The 23,231-nt window shown below is 42.9% G+C and overlaps 2 protein-coding genes across 3 annotated transcripts; both read left to right on the top strand.

Annotated features, from left to right (window-relative positions):
• Positions 1 to 1,036: 1,036 nt before the first annotated feature.
• On the top strand, positions 1,037 to 11,366 carry LOC109907452 (GTP-binding protein Rit1-like). Its single transcript, XM_020505414.2, has 6 exons — positions 1,037 to 1,598; positions 3,570 to 3,656; positions 4,520 to 4,576; positions 6,078 to 6,151; positions 7,535 to 7,726; positions 9,770 to 11,366. The coding sequence occupies exons 2-6, from the start codon at positions 3,575 to 3,577 to the stop codon at positions 9,998 to 10,000; spliced, it is 636 nt and encodes a 211-aa protein (XP_020361003.1). The 5' UTR covers positions 1,037 to 1,598; positions 3,570 to 3,574; the 3' UTR covers positions 10,001 to 11,366.
• A 93-nt stretch (positions 11,367 to 11,459) lies between these two features.
• On the top strand, positions 11,460 to 20,459 carry LOC109907451 (peroxisomal membrane protein 11B-like). Of its 2 annotated transcripts, XR_002257546.2 has the most exons (5): positions 11,460 to 11,957; positions 12,570 to 12,685; positions 12,789 to 12,990; positions 13,324 to 13,974; positions 20,110 to 20,459. XR_002257546.2 is itself a non-coding variant. In XM_020505413.2 (4 exons), the coding sequence occupies exons 1-4, from the start codon at positions 11,902 to 11,904 to the stop codon at positions 13,742 to 13,744; spliced, it is 795 nt and encodes a 264-aa protein (XP_020361002.1). In that variant the 5' UTR covers positions 11,460 to 11,901; the 3' UTR covers positions 13,745 to 15,049. The 2 variants fall into 2 exon arrangements, 1 of the variants encoding a protein (XP_020361002.1); XM_020505413.2 differs by lacking the exon at positions 20,110 to 20,459 and having other exon boundaries at positions 13,324 to 15,049.
• The last annotated feature ends 2,772 nt before the right edge of the window (positions 20,460 to 23,231 follow it).

Raw genomic sequence — 23,231 nt, 5'->3', positions numbered from 1 at the left:
GTTGGGATGGTGCCAGGTTTCCTCCAGACGTGACGCTTGGCATTCAGGCCAAAAGGCCAAAGAGTTCAGTCTAGGTTTCATCAGACCAGAGAATCTTGTTTCTCATGGTCTGAGAGTCCTTTCGGTGCCTTTTGGCAAACTCCAAGCGAGCTATCGTGCCTTTTACTGAGGAGTGGCTTCCGTCTGGCCACTCTACCATAAAGGCCTGATTGGTGGAGTGCTACAGAGATGGTTGTCCTTCTGGAAGGTTCTCCCATCTCTACAGAGGAACTCTCGAGCTCTGTCAGAGTGACCATCGGGTTCTTGGTTACCTCCCTGTCCAAGGCTCTTCTATTGCTTAGTTTGGCCGGCCGGCCTGCTCTAGGAAGAGTGTTGGTGGTTCCAAACTTCTTCCATTTACAAATGATGGAGGCCACTGTGTTCTTGGGGACCTTCAATGTTGCAGAAATTTTTGGGTACCTTTCCCTAGATCTGTGCCTCTACATAATCCTGTCTTGGAGCTCTACGGACAATTCTTTCAGCCTCATGGCTTGGTTTTTGTGCTCTGACATGCAATGTCAACTGTGGGACCTTATATAGACAGGTGTGTACCTTTCCAAATCAATTTACCACAGGTTGACTCCAATCAAATTGTAGAAACATCTCAAGGATGATCAATGGAAACATGGGGATGCACCTGAGCTCAATTTCGAGTCTCATAGCAAAGGGTATGGATACTTATGTAAATAAGGTATTTCTGTTTTTTTTCTGTTTTTTTTCTCTCTAAAAACCTCATTACGTCATTACGTAAAACACACAATAACGTTACTCAAATTGACTGGCCAGCTCGGCAAAAAATATGATTTGTTCAGGTACAGACTCCCACTTTTTTCTGTAAATTTTTGATTGAGGCATGTTGATTGATGTTGTAAGTTCTGTTCAAGATCAAACATTCGTGACCAACTATATTCATTGCGTTTGGCTCGACGAACCCGTACTACTGCTGCTGCTGCAGTCAGCCAACAATGATTTGCTGGCCTGCTGCTGACGTCACTCACAATGCACTTTTGCAGCCAGGCACGTGTGTTGTGACAGTGTGACAGAGGAAATCATTTTTGTGTAATTTAGAGGGAGAATTTGTGCATTTTAGCGTTTGAGTCACGTTTTAAAAGTTGCTAAAATTTCCAAATATATTTTTTAAGTAGATAAATTTGTTGCTAGGTGCTGTTTGAAAAAAAAGTTACCAGGGTAGTCTGAAAAGTTGCTAAATCTAGCAACAAAATTGATTAGTTGTCATCACTGCTCGAGATCACCCAGCATGCTCTGCTCAACTTCCAAGTTGGGCGGAGCTACAGCTCTGATATGATGATCTAACGTTACTGATATGATTAACTACAAATATTTCACAGCCTTTTTGACTTTTCAAGGTCACTTCCAACTATACTGAAAAGTCACAGCCACTGACCCGACGGGAGGTGGGATCCTGTGACGTAGTTTTCAGACTGCTGGCGTTGTTTACAGTTAGTGAGGATTTTGTAGCATGACTTATCAAACGTCAAGCACTAAATGGCCATAAAAGTCATTTCGGAAATTATGAAGAAAGAAGCTCTGTGACACAGGTGAGTCGCTCATTTCTATTCGTGTATGCATGAAGTCAGTTGGCTCTTTTATGTTTGCAAATGTTCAATCATTTGCTTTCGTCGTAGTCGGCAATATACATCTTTTCTCACTGAACTCGTTCCTTTTAATTACATGAAACTATGTGTGCAATGTCCGATTGAACACTGATCTGCAAAAAGGCTAACAAATTCATGCAGCTTGTTTTACGTTCATCAATGATCGACTCGTAGCCTACACTTTGTTCTTCAAATAATCTTACATTTTAAGTTTAGAAAAAGGTATAGTAATTTGTTTTTCCTAATCCTATGACACCTAACGTTACAGCCACATAATTCATTCTGCTACTTTACCAGTCTTTTGAAGGTTCGCTATTGCCCTTTTAAAAAATATTTTTGTTGTTTATCCTGTTTCAAAGTAGCCAATAAATTATATTAAATAGTTGTTGTATTTTAGTGAATGTTTGCAACGGATGCAGTTTTCACTGCGACTTCGTCAGATTCAATGATTTTAGAAAATATTTTTTATATTTTCGTCCGCTGAAACGTAGCCGACTCACTGTTTGTAACATTAGGCTATAACAACGTGACAGTAGTGCAATACACGTTTACTTTTGTTCCGCTTAGTTTAGGTAGCCTCTACAAATAATAATGACACCCCCTAACTGTTGACGTTGAATAAGGCTATCACAGAGTCGATATGTTAAATCGGCATTTCAATAAAACTTCCGAGGCCTGAGCTATCTGAAGCCTGGAGACTCCCTTGAATCATAGAGCCTGTGTCGGCTCGGCAATATACTACAATACCATCCACTCCTTTGTGTTTTTGGATCTACCAAAGATATGTTTTGATGCAATTTTGGGGACATGGGGTCAGTCATGCGTTATTGAAGTTCAGACCTCCTATTTTACATAAAACCAGGCAAAAAAACAAAAAAAACGTAGCTACTCTCAAGCGGATATGAACATCTATTTTTATCCACCCAAGTTATGTCTGTTCTATCTGCCTCTGTCCTGACAACAATGAACCGGCTTTGTCAAACATCGTGTCTCTGCATTCCATCATTGAGAGAATGTGATCACTTCATAATGACTACCATTAGTAGCCTAGGCCCTAATGATAAGTAACTGTCTGCTTATGTAGGCCTCTTTGTCAAGGATAAATATATAATTAATTATCATTTATTCTGACAATTAAATACACGTTTTTAATATAGTCTGGTGTTGTAAAAAAATGTTATTTAAATCATGCTATTTTGGGTTAGAGAATGGGAAGGCTAGGTGATAACAATAATAGTTGTGATGACATTGCCTGGGTTTGTGGTGGTCAATGTCACACATTCGCCCTGCACTTAGAAATCACATGATTGCTGTCAAGTTGATAGTTGGTTCCTCTTTCCGCATGAGTTCTACTAGCTGCTGCATACACCAATCTAATAAACTGGAGAGCCATCTGACTCTTTTATAAGTCAATTTACACACACTCCAAATGGGTCTGAGGCGATAACAATAGTGGCCTATTCATATGAGTTGAATAGTTTTTTTTGTTTGTTTTTCAAGGGTGGCAAAGTAGACTAGAATGTTGGCTGTATAGCTCTACTTCTGTCCCTGAAACCACTCTCTCTTTCACCTCTGTCTCGTCGCTATTCTTTAGATCTACTGTGTGGTTGACTGACCCGACTTTTGACAGTGAATGGATATTGATGTTGAAGTTTGCCTGTGTGTGGTGTATCTCATTCTCTCTTTCTAATCTCTTGTCATTAGCTTTAGCGCTTGACACATGACAGCAAAATTGTTTGTGTGTTAGTCACTTTCAACTCTGTACACTCTCTTTCATAGTTCTATTCGTTAGTCCTGGGCTTAATAAACTGGGACCAAAAATTATTATTGTGTGTGTGTGTGTGTGTGTGTGTGTGTGTCTGTTTTAAACGGTATATGTTTATTACTCACAGCCTCTTATCTCTCTGTTCATAGTGTAAATGGAGTCATTGCGAGGCTCCGGGGGCCTCTCCCGCGAGTACAAACTGGTGATGTTGGGAGAGGGGGGAGTGGGGAAGAGCGGTGAGTACACACACTCATAATCCACTCATAATTACACTCAACTGCACTCCACCTCACTCTTACGTAGTGCATGTCTTTTCTTCTGTCTTGCGGTCTGTTTGTTTGTACATATTATGTCTGACTGGCTATTCTTCTCCACCTCATTACTTCTCCTAATGCCGTAATGCCGCCTTGTCTTTTCTGTGTTTCTCTGACACACCCTCCAAGTGCAGTCAGATAGTCAGGGTTCTCTTCTCGTAAGCATGGGCGTTGGCCGCCTTCTACGGCAGTCTGGGGTGCCGTTTGGGTGCCTGTCGTCAGGAAGACGCGTCAGTGCCTAACAACCCCCCCCCCCCCCCCTTTTCTTGGCTACTGTTGCCATGGAGACTGGCAGAGTTCACCTGGTATAGGTACACAGAAAAGTAGTAAAAACATCGGCGAGAGGGAGGATTTGGAGGGATAGCGGGAGAGATGGGTCGTTAAAAACAACATCTGTGCCTGCTTTCGCCATGGAAACTAGAGTGGGCGTACACTGATGCTGCAGAGGCAGAGATACTGTGTGTTTCTGTGTAAGCTGCAGGGTGTGTTTATCTATGTGTGTGAACCACTACCCGCCTGGAGGGAGAAAAATGAGACAAAGGAGAGATGGAGAAGTGTGTGTGTGTGATACAACCTGCGTTATGTAATAAATTCTCCCGCATTGACTTCGTAATCCCTTTATCTCTCAATCTCTCTTCCGCTCTGTCTTCTGATCTGCTGTAGTTTGTTTCTGATTTCTCCTCTTTGGTTTATTGATGCAGTGCCTGTGCAGCTTTGTGACAATGTAATTGCCCCCCCCCCCCCAAATAGCTTGTGTGAACTTAACTCTCTCTCTTTCTCCTCAGCTATTATAATGCAGTTTATCAGCCACAGGTTCCCTGAAGACCATGACCCCACCATAGGTGAGAGAGTGCTTGGTATCTGATCAAACTAACGCCACTCATATTTGGTCAAATTTGGCCTGCTTTAACCGCACCAAAAACGGCTACTACAAATCAGTGATCATGTTGTATTTTGAATCAATCATTCATTTTATATATATATATATATTACAGTTTAATGGGTACACCTCCCCATTCATGAAAATGGATTGCTCCTACAGAGAGTGAGTCACCTGGCAGTGGCTTGCTATATTAAGCAGGGATCGAGGCTGTTCTATTGAACATTTAGAATGGGCAAAACGACTGACCTAAGACACTTTGAGAGGTATGTTCATCACGGGCAGGCACTCCGGATCCAGTGTCTCAAACGGCCGCCCTCCTGGGCTTTTCACACACAACGGTGTCTAGTGTTTCCCCAGAATGGTGAGACAAACAAACAAACCTCCAGTCAGCGGCAGTTCCTGTGGGCGAAAACAGCTCGTTCATGAGAGAGGTCGAAGAAGAATGGCAAGAATCGTGCAAGCTAACAGGCGGGCCACAAACGGACAAATAACGGCAGAGTACAACAGTAGTGTGCAGAACGGCATCTTGGAGCGCACAACTAGTTGATCCTTATCACGGATGGGCTGGGCTGTTGTAGCAGACGAGCACACAGAGTTCCACTCATATCAGCTAAAAATAAGAAGAAGTGGTCACACGATCGCCAACACTGGACAATTGAGGAGTGGAAAAACATCACCTGGTCCGACAAATCCCAGTTCCTGTTGCGTCCCAGTTCCTGATGGCATAGTCAGGATTTGGCATAAGCAGCACAAGTCCATGGACCCATCCTGCCTGGTGTCAACGGTACAGGCTGGTGGCGGTGCTGTACCGCCGTCCAATCTGCAGTAACTGCATGATGCCATCGCGTCAGCATAGACCAACATCCCTGTGGAATTTATCTGACTTGTAAAATCCATGCCCCGAAGAATTCTGGCTGTTCTGGGGGCAAAGGGGGATCCGACCTGGTACTAGACGGGTGTACCTGCAGTTATATTCATAACTGTACTTTACCTTTCAGTCGGTCACTCTGCATAACATACTATGGGTACAATCACACCCCAACCCGGGTCAGAGGGTACCAAACGGCAGCCAAAGCACACACAGGTTCCACCGGCTTCAAAATGGGCTTACAGAAGCCACCTTTTTCACTAAAACTTACCTGAGATGCCTTAACTGTCAGTGCCCCATATAGGGAAACAGAACCTACTGCAACTTGGCTATGCGCACTGACACGCTGCCACGACAGCCCAAGTCCATAGACCCCCACAGTTCCAAGAACAATACTTGCCTCGCTAGCCTGAAATGTCAGAACTCGTACAAGGAACCGCAAGTCCCAAACAACAGAACACCTGTCGTAACTTGGTAAAGTGCATCCGCTCGCTGCATAGCATCGGCCAGAGTCGATGAACCACGGCTTATGACATGTAACTACGCAATCATCCTGTATAGCCATTAAAATACCACTCAATGTCTCTCCCAGAGGATGCATACAAGACACAGATCCGCATCGACGATGAACCTGCCAACCTGGACATACTGGACACAGCAGGACAGGTACACTTCCTCACAAAGGCCTTCCGTATAAATGTCTCGTCTCCACCTCTTTTGGCTGCGTCTCATTCTCAATAGTCTAATATGGCTTCCTCCTCTCCTTCATCAACTGATCTGTAAACCTAGGATAGGTGAAAGCAATAGTTAAAAAACACTTGGGAAGGACTGGGAATTTGCTTTCATCGGTCTAGTTCTTTTGCATCAGTTCAAATAGAGGAGAGGAAAGCCTCTCCCTCTCTCCCAATGCTCACTTTCCTTTAAATCAACCCTTTCCGACGGTCTCTCCCTGTCTCTCAATTCCATTCAATCAGTCTTATTAGGATGATAACTTATCATTGATAAGTAATTATCTTACATTGCCAAAGCAAACCCAGAGGAACAAATTTCACTCTGTCGCATCTCCCCTTCACCGTCATAACATCTGCATCCTTATTCTTCTCAATTTTCTTTTAAGCGTCGCTCACTCCCATCTACTCCCTTTCTTTTTCCACAAACGTACATCATTTCTGTCTCTCACCCGCTCCGCACAAAGGCGTCTCTCCCTGTCTCTCTGACTCATCCATAGACACGTATGGTTCACTTATTATATTAGTCATTTTCCATATATGGTCATGTACATGTTCTTTAATATATGCCCGTGACTGGGTTTGTTTGTACCATACCAAAGTCAGGGAAGTGTCCACACAGAGAATTGCAGTCCACTGTCCACACAGTCCACTGTCTCAAGTGACCCTTAAATTCTGAGTCATCCAAATTCTAATCTTTTTTTTTCTGTGGGTCTCCATGTTGTTCCTCCAGTAGCTTGTAGGAAAGACAGACCAATGGTGATTGATTTTCTTGATGCTCTCAGGCATACACACACATACCAGTATGTGTGTGTGTGTGGGGGGGGTGGGTGTCTTCTATCCTTGTGGGGACCTAAAATCCCCCAACAACAAGCAAAATTCTCCCTCGTAAGGATATTTCCCACGTCCCCATGAGGGTAAAGGCTATTTTAAGCTTAGGGGTTAGGTTTAGGGTTACAATTAGGGTTAGGAGTTAGGTTTAGGTTAGGGTTAGGGTTAGGAGTTAGGTTAGGGTTAGGAGTTAGGAGTTAGGTTAGGGTTAGGAGTTAGGAGTTAGGTTAGGGTTAGGAGTTAGGTTTAGGTTAGGAGTTAGGTTTAGGTTAGGGTTAGGGAGAATAGGATTTTGGATGGAAATACATTTTAGGTCCCCGTGAGGATAGAATAACATAAAGTGTGTGTGTGTGGCACCGGGATATATAATGTTATTTAAGTAATTTTGCTGTGATGCTTTCTGTATCAGTCCTTAACCACTCTCTCTACCCCCCCCCCCCCCCCCCTCCTCCTCCCTCCCTCGCATACATTCACACATGCCCCTTTCCAGGCGGAGTTCACAGCCATGCGGGACCAGTACATGCGGGCGGGCGAGGGCTTCATCATCTCCTACTCCATCACAGATAGGCGGAGCTTACAGGAGGCGCGCCAGTTCAAGCAGCTCATTGACCGTGTGCGCCGCACCGCCAACACCCCCGTGGTACTGGTGGGCAACAAGTCTGACCTGACTCATCTACGACAGGTGAGAATTCAGGGAAAGGAGGGAGGGGGAAAGGGATGCCCATTGGTAGTCTTGGCACTACAGTATGTTTTGCCCGCTATCTGGCTGCATTAAATTCCTACCGCTGTTCAAAATGCCTGTCTTTATATATTTACTGGAAGATCTACAGATTGCCTGCCTGACTGGTATAGTAGATTTACCAAGGAGACAGGGAATCTGTAGATTCAAACATTTACCGTAACATATACAGTGCCTTCAGAAAGTATTTATACTCCTTGCTTTATTCCACATTTTGTTGTTACAGCCTGAATATTTAATCCCCTTGTATATCTTTTTTTTCTCTCTCACCCGTCTACACATAATACCACATAATGACAAAGTGAAAATGTTTTTAGAAATACCGTATCTAATTTACATAAGTAGTCACACTCCTGAGTCAATACTTTGTAGAAGCACCTTTGGCAACAATTACAACGGTGAGTCTTTCTGGGTAAGTTTCCAAGAGTTTTCCAAACCTGGATTGTACAGCATTTGCCCATTATTCTTTTAAAAGGGGAATTCATCTTCCAGTGCCTGGTGGAAAGCAGGCTGAACCAGGTTTTACTCCAGGCATACCCATAACATGATGCAGCCACCACTATGCTTGAAAATATGGAGAGTGGTACTCAGTAATGGATTGGATTGGATTTGCCGCAAACATAACAATTTGTATTTAGGACAGAAAGTGAATTGCTTTGCCACATTTTTTGCAGTATTACTTTAGTGCCTTGTTGCATTTAAAAAAAAATTTTTTATTCTGTACAGGTTTCCTTCTTTTCACTCCGTCAATTAGGTTAGTATTGTGGAGTAACTACAATGTTGTTGATCCAGCCTCAGTTTTCTCCTATCACAGCCTTTCAATTCTGTAACTGTTTTAAAGTCACCATTGGCCTTATGGTGAAATCCCAGAGGTTTCCTTCCTCTCCGGCAACTGAGTTAGAAAGGACGCCTGTCTTTGTAGTGACTGGGTGTCAAAAATGACAGGCCTCATCTTTTTAAGTGGGAGAACTTGCACAATTGGTGGCTGACTAAATACTTTTTTGCCCCACTGTAGTTGTGTGGGGTACAGAGATGAGGTAGTTATTCAAAATTCACATTAAATACTATTATTGCACACATGAAACTTATGTGACTTGTTATTAGAATTTGTACTCCTGAACTTATTTAGGCTTGCTATTTTATTTTTATTTGATTTATTTAACCTTTTATTTAACTAGGCAAGTCAGTTAAGAACAAACTCTTATTTACAATGATGGCCTACCAAAAGTTTAAAGACCTCCTGTGGGGACAGGGGCTGGGATTAATTTATTTTTAAATAACACATAAATATAGGACAGAACACACATCACGACAAGAGACAACACAACAGTACATAGAGAGAGACCTAAGACAACAACATAGCAACACATGACAACACAGCATGGTAGCAACATGACAACAACATGGTAGCAGCACAAAACATGGTACAAACATTATTGGCCACAGACAACAGCACAAAGAGCAAGAAGGTAGAAGATGACAATACATCACGCAAAGCAGCCATAACAAATGGCTTGTCATTTTTTTATTAATTTGTAAACATTTTGAAAAACATAATTCCACTTTGACATTATGGTGTATTGTGTGTAGGCCAGTGGAAAAAAACATCTAAATTTCAACCATTTTAAATTCAGGCTGTAACACAACAAAATGTGGAAAAATTCTAAGGTCTGAATACTTTCTGAAGGGACTCTATATCATGACTCTATTTGGTACCATATACTGTATATACCAGAGGAGGCTGGTGGGAGGAGCTAAAGGAGGATGGGCTCATTGTAATGGCTGGAATGGATAGGTGGAACGAAGTCAACCATGTGGTTCACATATGTTTGATACATTCCATTTATTCCATTCCAGCCATTACAATGAGCCCATCCTCCTATAGCTCCTCCCACCAGCCGCCACTGGTATATACCAATTATCGTCTGTCTGTTGGTTTTATCTGTATATTGGCTTTGAACATGCTGCTTCCCTCCGCTGCACTAGGTGTCAGTAGAGGAGGGGAAAGAACTGGCCCGGGAGTTCCAGTGCCCCTTCTTCGAGACCTCAGCGGCATTTCGCTACTACATCGACGAGGTATTTGCCGCCCTGGTCCGCCAGATTCGCCAGCGCGAGGCAGACTCTGTCCGCGGCAGCGAGAGGAAAACCAGGAGGAGCCAGTCGTTCTGGAGCCGCATGCGCTCCACCTTCCACAAGAAACAGCACTCTGAGCACTGAGAGATACACGCTGTGAGATATGACAGTCCTCCAGTGGTACCCTTACAGCCCCAATTCCTAGTTCCAACTCCCACGAGGAGACCAATGACTCTTATCCGAGTTAGATTGAGTGTTTGCAATGGGCAATTATACTAACAATCATTACTGAAGATATGAGTCTTCTGTGCGCTTCAGAGAATGCAGGAACTGTGCTGATGTACCGTATGCTCATTGTGCTGAAAATTGGGTCTGGTTTTTAACGACAGCCGGCCTTAGCATTTTAGTATCCAATGAAACCAATTGACTGTAGTGTTGTATATTTTAAATGCTGAAACACTGTGGAGTTGGCCTGAAGTTACGACATTTCTTTGATGGAGAGCCAGTGAGGAGACGTTTAGGTGAAACTGTATCTCACAGGGAGGGATAGGAGGGGGCCTGAAGAGAGGTAGAGATTATGGGGGAGAGGGGAAGGGAGCAAGATTATGGGGAATTGGAGAGGGGAAGGGAGCAAAGACTAGGCTATGCAGAATATTCAGACGGTCACACAGTAGGTAAAGTGGCATAGGTGCTGAGGAGTGAACTCCAAAGTTTGATTTTAAAGGTGGTTGGTTGGGAAATACAAAGGGGTATGAGACGTGAGTTTGAAGATTAAAGGGAGGGTCCCAATGGATGTGGTTTATCCTGCCAGAAAATGAAAAAAAAAAAATATATATTTTAATGTAGAAGATGATGATAACAAAGACATTCTGATAGCATTCACTGTGCATTTAGGTTCCTCCTTTTCAATTGAAAAGCCATCAATCGATTATTGCTTAGAGTTTGTAAGCTGACCGGCCTGTACACACGGTTGGTACCATGTTTCAGTAGGAGTGGGTATATTTTGAGTGTGAACTGAGTTGCAGGGGATATTTAATACACAGGTGATGTTGACAAGGCATTATTATGCAGCATTGCCTAATATGGTCCACTGATCTATACTTGACCCGAACGGGCTGATAGTTGGCTTGGGCAACATGTCGATCACATCCAAATGAGAGAAATCACTGGATTTAAAAACATTTTTAGAATGGAATTTGATGGGCGTAGCTGGCATTTAGATTTTTCTCTGCCTACAACAGGGTTTAATTGTCTTCATATAGTGTTTCAGCAACTAGAGACGATGCCAAGTACAATACCTCTCTAGAGTGATACACACTCACTCCTTTATTACTCCCTGACCTGTAGTGCACCGGTTGTGCTCTTATTTCAGCCCTCTGTGGATCTGGTAGTGTCACATATGGTATAATATGTTTTTTGTTTGTTTTATTCCTCTTGATCATGATTGTTTTCTTAATTTATTTTCTATTAACACGCTATAATAAAATGGCCTGCCATTTCTTTCCATTTGCTGGTTGGTTGTCTGGCCTCTTATTGTGTGTGTAAGTCGCCCCCCTGTGGCAGTATAAGGTTTCGCAGTAAATATAATCCACAGCAATGACTTGCCTTGACTATTGTTTTTGGATAACTACAAGTGTTAATTTTCATGTCTGTTATCACATTATTCAATAGCGTGCTCCACTGAAACGACTAATGCCACGTGCAATACAATCCATGTATTGTGGACGAACCTCCTACAAGTAACGTAGCTAATGATTACTGTGTAAGAGGACTTTCGCTTTGTTGTCCCTCCACAGATTCCGTCCATGGGTAAAGGAGATGTGAAGTTTTCGTGTTGTGAAGCTAACTCTCTAGCCAAATAAAATAAACAAATCCTGTTGGCGGACGTTTGGGGCACATGGTGACATATTGAACTGTGCAGATAGTATTGGGCAGCTCTTGCGAGAAGAAGGTATATAACGTTGTAGATAGATTGCTAGCAGACACGGACACAGGCCTAATCAATCCACAGTTGCAAAGGAAAGCAAGTGTTGCCTGTCGCCAGCATGGACTCTTGGATTCGATTTAGTGCGCAGAGCCAAGCCAAGGAACGAGTTTTCAGGTGGAGTGGCTAAAATGTATTGCAGTTGAGATTTGTCAAGACAGCAATTTAAAAAAAAACATTTATTAACTATCACTAGCAGTCAATACAAACTGAAATCCATGAGTATACAAAAATGTGTAGATATGAGGACGAAAAAGTACAAATAACTTTATAAAAAGTCCAGCGATGTTGGTGACCTTTTGTACCCGTTCAGTTCTCGACTTTTTGTAGGTTTTTGTCTGGTTGCTCCTGCCGGACACTGCCCATCTCCCGGTGTCATTGGGTATTGCGGGACAGGTGATTTTGGGTTCGAATTGAAGGGGTTCTGGATAGGGGTTCATGCAGTGTTTTGTCTCGGGCTCTCCCAAACCTGGATAAATTAAATGACAATCGCTATTTTCAGCCTTTCCCTATCAAGTGGCCATTGTCCCAACTGCATTTGGTATTATACTGATAGTTACTGTAGCTACATGAAAGTAAGTACCAATTGCCCTTGACATGAAAACTGGAGAAAGTAGACGAAGTTGTGCACAAGTTATTAATCGCAAGATGCAAAAAATTTACTGAACTAAAGTAACATAGCTATAATCAGATTTTGACACATTTGATTCCTTTTCGGTGTTCACACAGGGCTGCACAGTACACCTGTACGTTGCTAGGTTACACTCTCCAGAAGGGTGGGGCAGGTGTTGAGCTCCTGAAGACAGTGAAACAACTGGAAGCTCATGTGAGCCTAACAAGGAAGTGTAAGTCACTGTCTGCAAGTCAATGCTACACCTCTGTGTCTCAGGCTTACTCTCTGTACATCAACTCTGGGTTTCACATCACTCTCTCTCTCTCTCTCTCCAGTGATGCGTCTAGGGAACTCGGCAGAGGCTGTGGAGGCAGCGAAACGTGCTGTGCACCTCTCGGACAGCGTGTTGCGTCTCTGTCTGACCGTGGCCCACCTCAACAAGGCCATGTACTTCGCCTGTGACAACGTGCTGTGGGCCGGCAAGGCTGGCCTCCTGCCCCAACTGGACCAGGTCAAGTGGAGCCAGAGATCCTTCAGGTGACTGAAGGATTGGGAAATTTAAGCCTTAAATTTCACCACATTAGGAATCAGTATATTTGAGGTGGCCAAGGTCATCAGAAGTCCTGTAATGAACTTTAGTACTATTGGCAGTTAACTACATTCTCTCTCCCTAGAGCTATTTTCTATCGCTTTCGTTATCTAATTCTACCTCTTAACTCCCCCTCTTTGCTACTTTTTCTTTTGTTCAACGTCTCCTACATCCTCTCTTTTCCGGTCTCTCACTATCTTTACTTTCTCTCAGATTTGACATGAATCTCTCTCTGCCTCACATGCTTAATCTCTCACATCTTTCTCTCTCGTTCTCTACAGGTACTACCTCTTTGCCCTCATCCTCAACCTAACCCGGGACGCCTACGAGATCCGCCTGCTTATGGAGCGTGAGGCCCGCTCCTCCCATGTGGGGTCAAAGGCTACATGGACCTCTTCTCCTCCCTCTCCAAACCCCTCTTCGCTCACCCCCGAGAACGTCGACCTCTCCGACCCCTCTTCCCTTCCCGGAGCCATATTACCTGTACGCCTCCGCAGACAGTGCCACCTGCTGGTGACAGTGCTGCGCAGCAACCCACCGCTGCTGCTGGACCTGCTGAAGAACGCGTGCGACGTGTTCATCCCCCTGGACCGGCTGGGTATCTACCCCACCGGCGAAGGCTTCGTGGGGGCCTGTGGCCTGGCTTCTTCGGTCCTCTCCATCCTCACCATCATCCACCCCTGGCTCAAGCTCAAACCTTGAAGAAGCCAGAATATTTGGTTGAACGTTCGAGCTCGAGTCGAACATTCTTCAAGCCTTGAAGGAGACATTTTGGCCAAACTTTTTAGGTCCCCTAGAAGTGAAGAAGTGCTGTTGTGTCGAGGAATGCAGCATGACACAAGAGCAGGGGTCCTGTACACTGCTTGCTTGGAAAGTTTTGCGTTTTTTAATTTGGAATGCCAGCTTTTTGGGCAGATCACGCTCGGACGAAGGTTGGTGGACTGAAACAGTGGCATTTCGAATCAAAGAGAGAAAATGTGCAAATGAGCGCTGTATTTGAAATCTGTCTTATGTGTTTCAGCTCGTGCTCAGACGTGTTCAAACACAAAGTTCCCCAAAAGCCATTTGGTTGAGTTGTTGAAAAGGATTCCCCATGCGAGTGTATAGAACCGGCGCATGGAAAATTGTTGAGTCAGACCGGTAGACGTTTAAACACCTTAAAGCACCGTACATCACAACTGATGGGCTTTGTGAAGTGATACCTAGCACAAAGAATACCAGATCGTCATTCAATTGTGTGTGTCTGAACACAAGCTGCAGGGAGCACATTTTTATCACCTTAAATCAGCGTTTTAAATGGATCCTGATCTCTAGTTAGGAGACAATTCCATGTCCATATAGTGTTTCTGTCCTGTTAGCGTTAAATTATGTAATTGGAAAAGATTATCTGTACAGTTTTGGAAATGCGCCAATGTCATCCCCGTGGAACGCTGTACAGCTAGATACAGTGCCTTGCGAAAGTATTCGGCACCCTTGAACTTTGCGACCTTTTGCCACATTTCAGGCTTCAAACATAAAGATATAAAACTGTATTTTTTGTGAAGAATCAACAATAAGTGGGACACAAGTGGAAGTGGAAAAACATTTATTGGATATTTCAAACTTTTTTAACAAATCAAAAACTGAAGAATTGGGCGTGCAAAATTATTCAGCCCCTTTTACTTTCAGTGCAGCAAACTCTCTCCAGAAGTTCAGTGAGGATCAGACATTGAATAGCCGTTTGAGCATTATTTATTAATTAGTTATTAAATACACTTTGGGTGGTGTAGCAATAGACCCAGTTATTACAAAAGTGCAGGCGTCCTTCCTAACTCAGTTGCTGGAGAGGAAGGAAACCGCTCAGGGATTTAAGCATGAGGCCAATGGTGACTTTAAAACAGTTACAGAGGTTAATGGCTGTGATAGGAGAAAACTGAGGATGGACATTGTAGTTACTCCACAATACAGGACTAACCTACATGACAGAGTGAAAGAAGCATGGACAGAATAAAAATATTCCAAAACATGCATCCTATTTTCAATAAGGCACTAAAGTAAAACTGCAACAAATGTGGCTAAAAAATTTACTTTATGTCCTGAATACAAAGTGTTATGTTCGGGGCAAACACAATACATCACTGAATACCACTATTCATATTTTCAAGCTTGGTGGTGGCTGCACCATGTTATGGGTATGCTTGTCATCGGCAAGGACTAGGGAGGATTTAAAAAAAATACAAATAGGCCTGCAGCACTGTATAGTTGAGATTCATGTGTTGGTGGCACACATGCTACAATACAGTGCCTTGTGAAAGTATTCGGCACCCTTGAACTTTGCGACCTTTTGCCACATTTCAGGCTTCAAACATAAAGATATAAACTGTATTTTTTTTGTGAAGAATCAACAAGTGGGACACAATCATGAAGTGGAACGACATTTATTGGATATTTCAAACTTTTTTAACAAATCAAAAACTGAAAAATTGGGCGTGCAAAATTATTCAGCCCCTTTACTTTCAGTGCAGCAAACTCTCTTCAGAAGTTCAGTGAGGATCTCTGAATGATCCAATGTTGACCTAAATGACTAATGATGATAAATACAATCCACCTGTGTGTAATCAAGTCTCCGTATAAATGCACCTGCACTGTGATAGTCTCAGAGGTCCGTTAAAAGCGCAGAGAGCATCATGAAGAACAAGGAACACACCAGGCAGGTCCGAGATACTGTTGTGAAGAAGTTTAAAGCCGGATTTGGATACAAAAATATTTCCCAAGCTTTAAACATCCCAAGGAGCACTGTGCAAGCGATAATATTGAAATGGAAGGAGTATCAGACCACTGCAAATCTACCAAGACCTGGCCGTCCCTCTAAACTTTCAGCTCATACAAGGAGAAGACTGATCAGAGATGCAGCCATGAGGCCCATGATCACTCTGGATGAACTGCAGAGATCTACAGCTGAGGTGGGAGACTCTGTCCATAGGACAACAATCAGTCGTATATTGCACAAATCTGGCCTTCATGGAAGAGTGGCAAGAAGAAAGCCATTTCTTAAAGATATCCATAAAAAGTGTCATTTAAAGTTCGCCACAAGCCACCTGGGAGACACACCAAACATGTGGAAGAAGGTGCTCTGGTCAGATGAAACCAAAATTGAACTTTTTGGCAACAATGCAAAAAGTTATGTTTGGCATAATAGCAACACAGCTCATCACCCTGAATACACCATCCCCCCTGTCAAACATGGTGGTGGCAGCATCATGGTTTGGGCCTGCTTTTCTTCAGCAGGGACAGGGAAGATGGTTAAAATTGATGGGAAGATGGATGGAGCCAAATACAGGACCATTCTGGAAGAAAACCTGATGGAGTCTGCAAAAGACCTGAGACTGGGACGGAGATTTGTCTTCCAACAAGACAATGATCCAAAACATAAAGCAAAATCTACAATGGAATGGTTCAAAAATAAACATATCCAGGTGTTAGAATGGCCAAGTCCAAGTCCAGACCTGAATCCAATCGAGAATCTGTGGAAAGAACTGAAAACTGCTGTTCACAAATGCTCTCCATCCAACCTCACTGAGCTCGAGCTGTTTTGCAAGGAGGAATGGGAAAAAAATTCAGTCTCTCGATGTGCAAAACTGATAGAGACATACCCCAAGCGACTTACAGCTGTAATCGCAGCAAAAGGTGGCGCTACAAAGTATTAACTTAAGGGGGCTGAATAATTTTGCACGCCCAATTTTTCAGTTTTTGATTTGTTAAAAAAGTTTGAAATATCCAATAAATGTCGTTCCACTTCATGATTGTGTCCCACTTGTTGTTGATTCTTCACAAAAAAATACAGTTTTATATCTTTATGTTTGAAGCCTGAAATGTGGCAAAAGGTCGCAAAGTTCAAGGGGGCCGAATACTTTCGCAAGGCACTGTAGTATGATAACGAGCAGAGAATTATTTTTTTTACACTCAACTGATGCTGAATATACATGTACACTACCGTTCAAAAGTTTGGGGTCACTTAGAAATGTCCTGGTTTTCCATGAAAACATACATGAAATGAGTTACAAAATGAATAGGAAATATAGTCAAGATGTTGACAAGGTTATAAATAATGATTTTTAATTGAAATAGTTGTGTCCTTCAAACTTAGCTTTTGTCAAAGAATCCTCCATTTGCAGAAATTACAGCCTTGCAGACCTTTGGCATTCTAGTTGGCAATTTGTTGAGGTAATCCGAAGAGATTTCACCCCATGCTTCCTGAAGCACCTCCCACAAGTTGGATTGGCTTGGTGGGCACTTCTTACGTACCATACGGTCAAGCTGCTCCCACAACAGCTCAATAGGGTTGAGATCCGGTGACTGTGCTGGCCACTCCATTATAAACAGAATACCAGCTGACTGCTTCTTCCTGAAGTAGTTCTTGCATATATTGGAGCTGTGCTTTGGGTCATTGTCCTGTTGTAGGAGGAAATTGGCTCCAATTAAGTACCGTCTACAGGGTATGGCATGGCGTTGTAAAATGGAGTGATAGCCTTCCTTCTTCAAGATCCCTTTTACCCTGTACAAATCTCCCACTTTATCACCACCAAAGCACCCCCAGATCATCACATTGTATCCACCATGCTTGACAGACGACGTGAAGCACTCCAGCATCTTTTCATTTTTTTCTACATCTCACGAATGTTCTTCTTTGTGATCCGAACACCGCAAACTTAGATTTGTCTGTCTATAACACTTTTTTCCAATCTTCTTCTGTCCAGTGTCTGTGTTCTTTTGCCCATCTTAATATTTTCTTTTTATTGGCCAGTCCGAGATTTGTTTCCTAAGCAACTCTGCCTAGAAGCCCAGCATCCTGGAGTCACCTCTTCAATGTTGATGTTGGTGTTTTGCGGGTACTATTTAATGAAGCTGCCAGTTGAGGATTTGTGAGGTGTCTGTTTCTCAAACTAGACACTCTAATGTTCTTGTCCTCTTTCTATTCTGGTTAGAGACAGTTTGCGCTGTTCTGTGAAGGGAGTAGTACACAGCGTTGTACGAGATCTTCAGTTTCTTGGCAATTTCTCGCATGGAATAGCCATCATTTCTCAGAACAAGACTAGACTGATGAGTTTCAGAAGATAGTTCTCTGTTTCTGCCCATTTTGAGCCTGTACTCAAACCCACAAATGCTGATGCTCCAGATACTCAGCTAGTCTAAAGAAGGCCAGTTGTATTGCTTCTTTAATCAGGACAACAGTTTTCAGCTGTGCTAACATAATTGCAAAGGGGTTTTCTAAAGATCAATTAGCCTTTTAAAATGATCAACTTGGATTAGCTAATACAACACAGGAGTGATGGTTGCTGATAATGGGCCTCTGTACACCTACGTAGATATTCCATTAAAAATCATCTGTTTCCAGCTACAATAGTCATTTACAACATTAACAATGTCTACACTGTATTTCTGATCAATTTGATGTTATTTAATGGACAAAAAAAAGAAGCTTTTCTTTAAAAAACAAGGGACCCCCCAAACTTTTGAACTGTAGTGTATACTCTACTGAAAACATTTGTCTACTTCATGCAGTCCCTCTTATCAACACAAGAGGACGCCCCTGTTCAGTTAATGCATGAAGAACAAATTATACAATTAGTTATTGTACACGGTTGCATATCTACTGTTATTTGACATTTATGAGAATCAGATAAGGAATGTCAAGAATGGCGTGACTTCCAACTCATCAGAATAGTATGCGGTCATAGTCAAATAGTGGTTCGGTCATAGTCCAAGCAATGCTTGACGACGAGAAGTGTCGGATTTAAAGAATAACATATCAAAGCGAGCGTGCACGGCGCGTGTGTGCGCGCATGCATGTGGACGTGTGTGCGTGTGTTCCGCCCAGGAATAGGTGAAAGGTATCAATAGGTGAAAGGTAGCTGTCCATAGACGGTGATAAGCACTGCATTGAACTGTATTTAACCTCTTAACCCTAACCCGCCCAGCAGTCAGGAAGTCAAGGATGTCTGTAGATAACAGGTTAAAGGTAACAGACAGGAACTTAGCCGTTAGTTATGTAAGTGTATCTGTGTGCCAGAAATTTGGCTGAAGATCTTTTTGTGAAATCACTGTCAGTATACTTTACTGTGTGTGTGTGTGTGCATGCGTGTGTGTGTGTGTGTGTGCGTGCATGCATTTGTGCGTGTTTTGTCAAGTGTGTACAGTTTGCATGAACTTTTGTGATGCTAGAACTGAATGCCTTGACAACTTGAAGGAACCAAATAGCGGACAATTCTTTATGTCTTTGGTCACATGTTAGCAGAGCATTGATGTACTGTATAAATTCCTGTTCAATGTGTTTGGAGGAAGACCCTGGATAACACACTGCAACCATGAGAGTAGTTCATGTTTTTGTATGGGTACAATATGTGATGTTCTGGGGGACCTTGAACAACATAAGGACAGTTGATGGCTGGCTAAATGGTTTTGTGTTTGCCTTTTTGTGTTTTTGTCCCTATGCCTGTGTCTGTGGTTCTGTGCATTGTGTGTGTGTGTGTGTGTGTGTGGGGGGGGGGGGGTTCATGTCTATTTGTGTATTTGTATGCATGTGCGTGACAAGCATGTTTGTGTAGCTAGCAACCAGCATCTGTTGAGTTTTGCATGTGGCCATGCATGAGAGGGAAATTCTGTGAATTATAGTATAGCACAGGAGGTTGGTGGCACCTTCATTGGGGAGGATGGCTCGTAGTAGTGGCTGGAGCGGAATCAGTGGAATGGTTTCAAATGGTTTCCATGTGTTTGATTCCATTCCATTCACTCTGTTCCAGCCATTAATACGAACCATCCTCCCCTCACCAGCCTCCACTGTAGTATAGGTGATATAGATGGAGATCCTTACTGTTTCTATGAAGTGCTCATTTACTCTCATGGTTGCATACAGTTTGACTGGCTGTGTTTGAGTGTTTGCGCTTGTATGAATAAGGAGCTGCTGCTGCTGTGTGTGTGTGTGTGTGTGTCATTCCCCCTTCTGCTCTCTTACTTGTTTATATCAGTCTGAATCAGCAGCTGTTGATTGCTCCTACGCTCATTCATATTTTTCACTCTCTTTCTCTCAGGTTCTTCCTCTCGCCTCCTACCGCCTCCTCTCGCCCCCTCTCTACTCCTGGTGCGTATGTTACACTCACGTAGAATGCATGACGACAGAACGGAGGGGGTACTATGCCATTAAGAACAGACACAACAAGTATGCTGCCGGAAAACATTTTCTTTTGACCTTCTTTCCTCCCACGCTTCTCTCTCTATCTCTCTCTCTCTCTCTCGCTCTCTCTCTCTCTGTGTTTATTGTGTCCAAACACACATTTCACTTGTATATTTGTGTGTGTGTAAATACTGTACCAGTCAAAAGTTTGTAAACACCTACTCAAACCAGATGGGATGGGATATCGCTGCAGAATGCTGTGGTAGCCCAGCTGGTTAAGTGTGCCTTGAATTCTAAATAAATTACAGACAGTGTCACCAGCAAAGCACCCCCACACCTTCACTCCTCCTCCTCCATGCTTCATGGTGGGAACCACACATGCAGAGATCATCCGTTCACCTACTCTGCGTCTCACAAAGACACACACGGTTGGAACCAAAAATCTCAAATTTGTACTCATCAGGCCAAAGGACAGATTTCCACCGGTCTAATGTCCATTGCTCGTCTTTCTTGGCCCAAGCAAGTCTCTTCTTCTTATTGGTGTCCTTTAGTACTTGTTTCTTTGCAGCAATTTGACCATTATGGCTTGATTCACGTAGTCTCTGAACAGTTGATGTTGAGATGTCTGTTACTTGAACTCTGTGAAGCATTTATTTGGGCTGCAATTTCTGAGGTGCAGTTAACTCTAATGAACGTATCCCTGCAGCAGAGGTAACTCTAGGTCGTGATTTCCTGTGGCGGTCCTCATGAGAGCCAGTTTCATCATAGTGCTTGATGGTTTTTACGACTGCACTTACATTTTCCATATTGACTGACCTTCATGTCTTAAAGTAATGATGGACTGCCATTTCTCTTTGATTATTTGAACTATTCATGCCATAATATGGACTTGGTCTTTTACCAAATAGGGCGATCTTCTGTATACCAACCCTACCTTGTCACAACACAACTATTTGGCTCAAATGCATTAAGAAGGAAAGAAATTCCCCTATTTAACTTTTAACAAGGCACACCTGTTAACTGAAATGCATTCCATGTGACTACCTCATGAGGGTGGTTGAGAGAATGCCAATAGTGCGCAAAGGTGTCATCAAGGCAAAGGTGGCTACTTTGAAGAATATAAAATATAACATGTATTTTGATGTGTTTACTTATTATAATTTTTTTTTTAAATACTTTTTTGGTTACTACATGATTCCATATGTGTTTTTTCATAGTGTTGATGTCTTCACTAGTATTCTACAATGTAGAAAATTGTACAAATAAAGAAAAACCCTTGAACGAGTAGGTTTGACTGGTACTGTATGCGTAAGCCCATATCCTCATGCCACCTGCCAGTGTCTTTGTTATGGATTTCAATTCCATTCTGTTCATTCAAAATAAGCAGGTTTGTTTTTCCTCTCATTCAAGCAGGATCCCTTCCCCACTGCTCTAAGTGTTTCAGGGCCTAATTGACTTATTTCTCAATGGGACGCTTTTAGCTGAAATGAATTGAATCTCAGCGACAATCAGACATGTGGCACGAGGACAACGACAGTTCACCAAAAAAATGTAAATGGTTTCCATTCCTTAGAAGTGTCCCCAAGTCAAGCTGTGTTTATATTCCACAATAGGCTTCCCATGGATCCAATTAGCACCATGGTAGTCATTTTCCTGTACCATACATAATGCAGTGCTATGCAGGGCTTGAACCAGCATCCTTGTAGTTACATCCTGAGCCATAAAGAACCAGATGTCTTAGCAGTGGCTCTAGTACACTTACATAGAGGCTACAAGATCTCACATTTCTGTTCTCTGCAAGGACATAATGGACAATAAAGTATTCTTCTTCTCCTATCTTCAGACTCAAACCTCCCTCGTCGCTGTCCCTCTATTTAGCAGTTAGTGTAATTAAGACCTGTTTTATACAACCAAGCACTAGTGCCTCTTCTGATTGAGGTCAGTGGGAGCCGACGTTCGTTTTCTTCTTACATTAGCACATTATTGTCCAGTTGCTGTGTTTAGATGTGTGCGGACAGAGTGGGAATCCTACCTGACCAAGGCGTGAACTCACAACCTTGTGCACCGTAGTCAAGAAGCACTGTCCATACCACTGACCCGGAAAAGTAAGGGCGTTTTTTGGATCGTTGACAGTACTTCCAGGTTTCAGAAAGGAAGTCTTTCTTTCTTCCTATTCAAGGTTAGTGCCTTCCCACGGGGCACACATTGGTTGAATCAACGTTGTTTCTACGTCATCTGCATCTGCAGTGAAAGGTGGCAGAGCTACACCTTTCTACACGGTGTTGGTCAGACCATGAGACGTCCCGAAAATCGGTCTTCTCACGGAAACGTCTGTAGCGTCCGAATGGTTTGACCAACAAACTATTGGCCCCCTCTATGGTAAGATGAGACCCTCACGAACACCAGGGTGTTCTCCAATTTGCTCTACGACCCCCAGAAGCATCAAGGGACACGTCTGAAGTCGGTACCACCGATTTGCCAACTTCTGTCTGTAGCGTCTTAGCAGTTTGGGCTACAAACTAATATGACTCTCACAGCCACGTACATGTAGGACGGCAAAAAGGTATCCCGGTACCAGTTTTAAAAATGTATGCAAATATACAGTATATGGAAGTAGTTTAGTGCCTAACAAAACGGGTTAAATGTGTGTCAAAAAATATATAAATATTTTTTTTTTTATAGATAATGACTACCTTGGACAAATGTATTTGATAAATGCAGATCTTCATTACAGGAGAGGGAAGATCTGTGAGTACAGCGAATACCATTCATCAGGCACTGTTTCAATTTCAACCCTTTCACAGGCAATCTGATCTTCAAAACGTCACCGGCAGTCCCAGACGTGCGAGATGGTAACATGATGCGTACTGTTGATGCACAACCCTCAGTGCACCATATAAATCATCATCCACGGTCTTGCATGTCTGACTGACGTCTTCCTAGAACTCCCATCTCACTGGGCAGATGTGAGTCACCTGTTCTGCAGGTGGCTGCACACTCAACGCCATTATGTTGTGGTTGGACTTCCTCCCAAGGGGA

Source organism: Oncorhynchus kisutch, linkage group LG17, assembly GCF_002021735.2.
Source record: "Oncorhynchus kisutch isolate 150728-3 linkage group LG17, Okis_V2, whole genome shotgun sequence".
Taxonomy (NCBI): Eukaryota; Metazoa; Chordata; class Actinopteri; order Salmoniformes; family Salmonidae; genus Oncorhynchus; species Oncorhynchus kisutch.
Note: the sequence above shows the minus strand (reverse complement) of the source record. Positions and strands in the feature narration are given on the sequence as shown.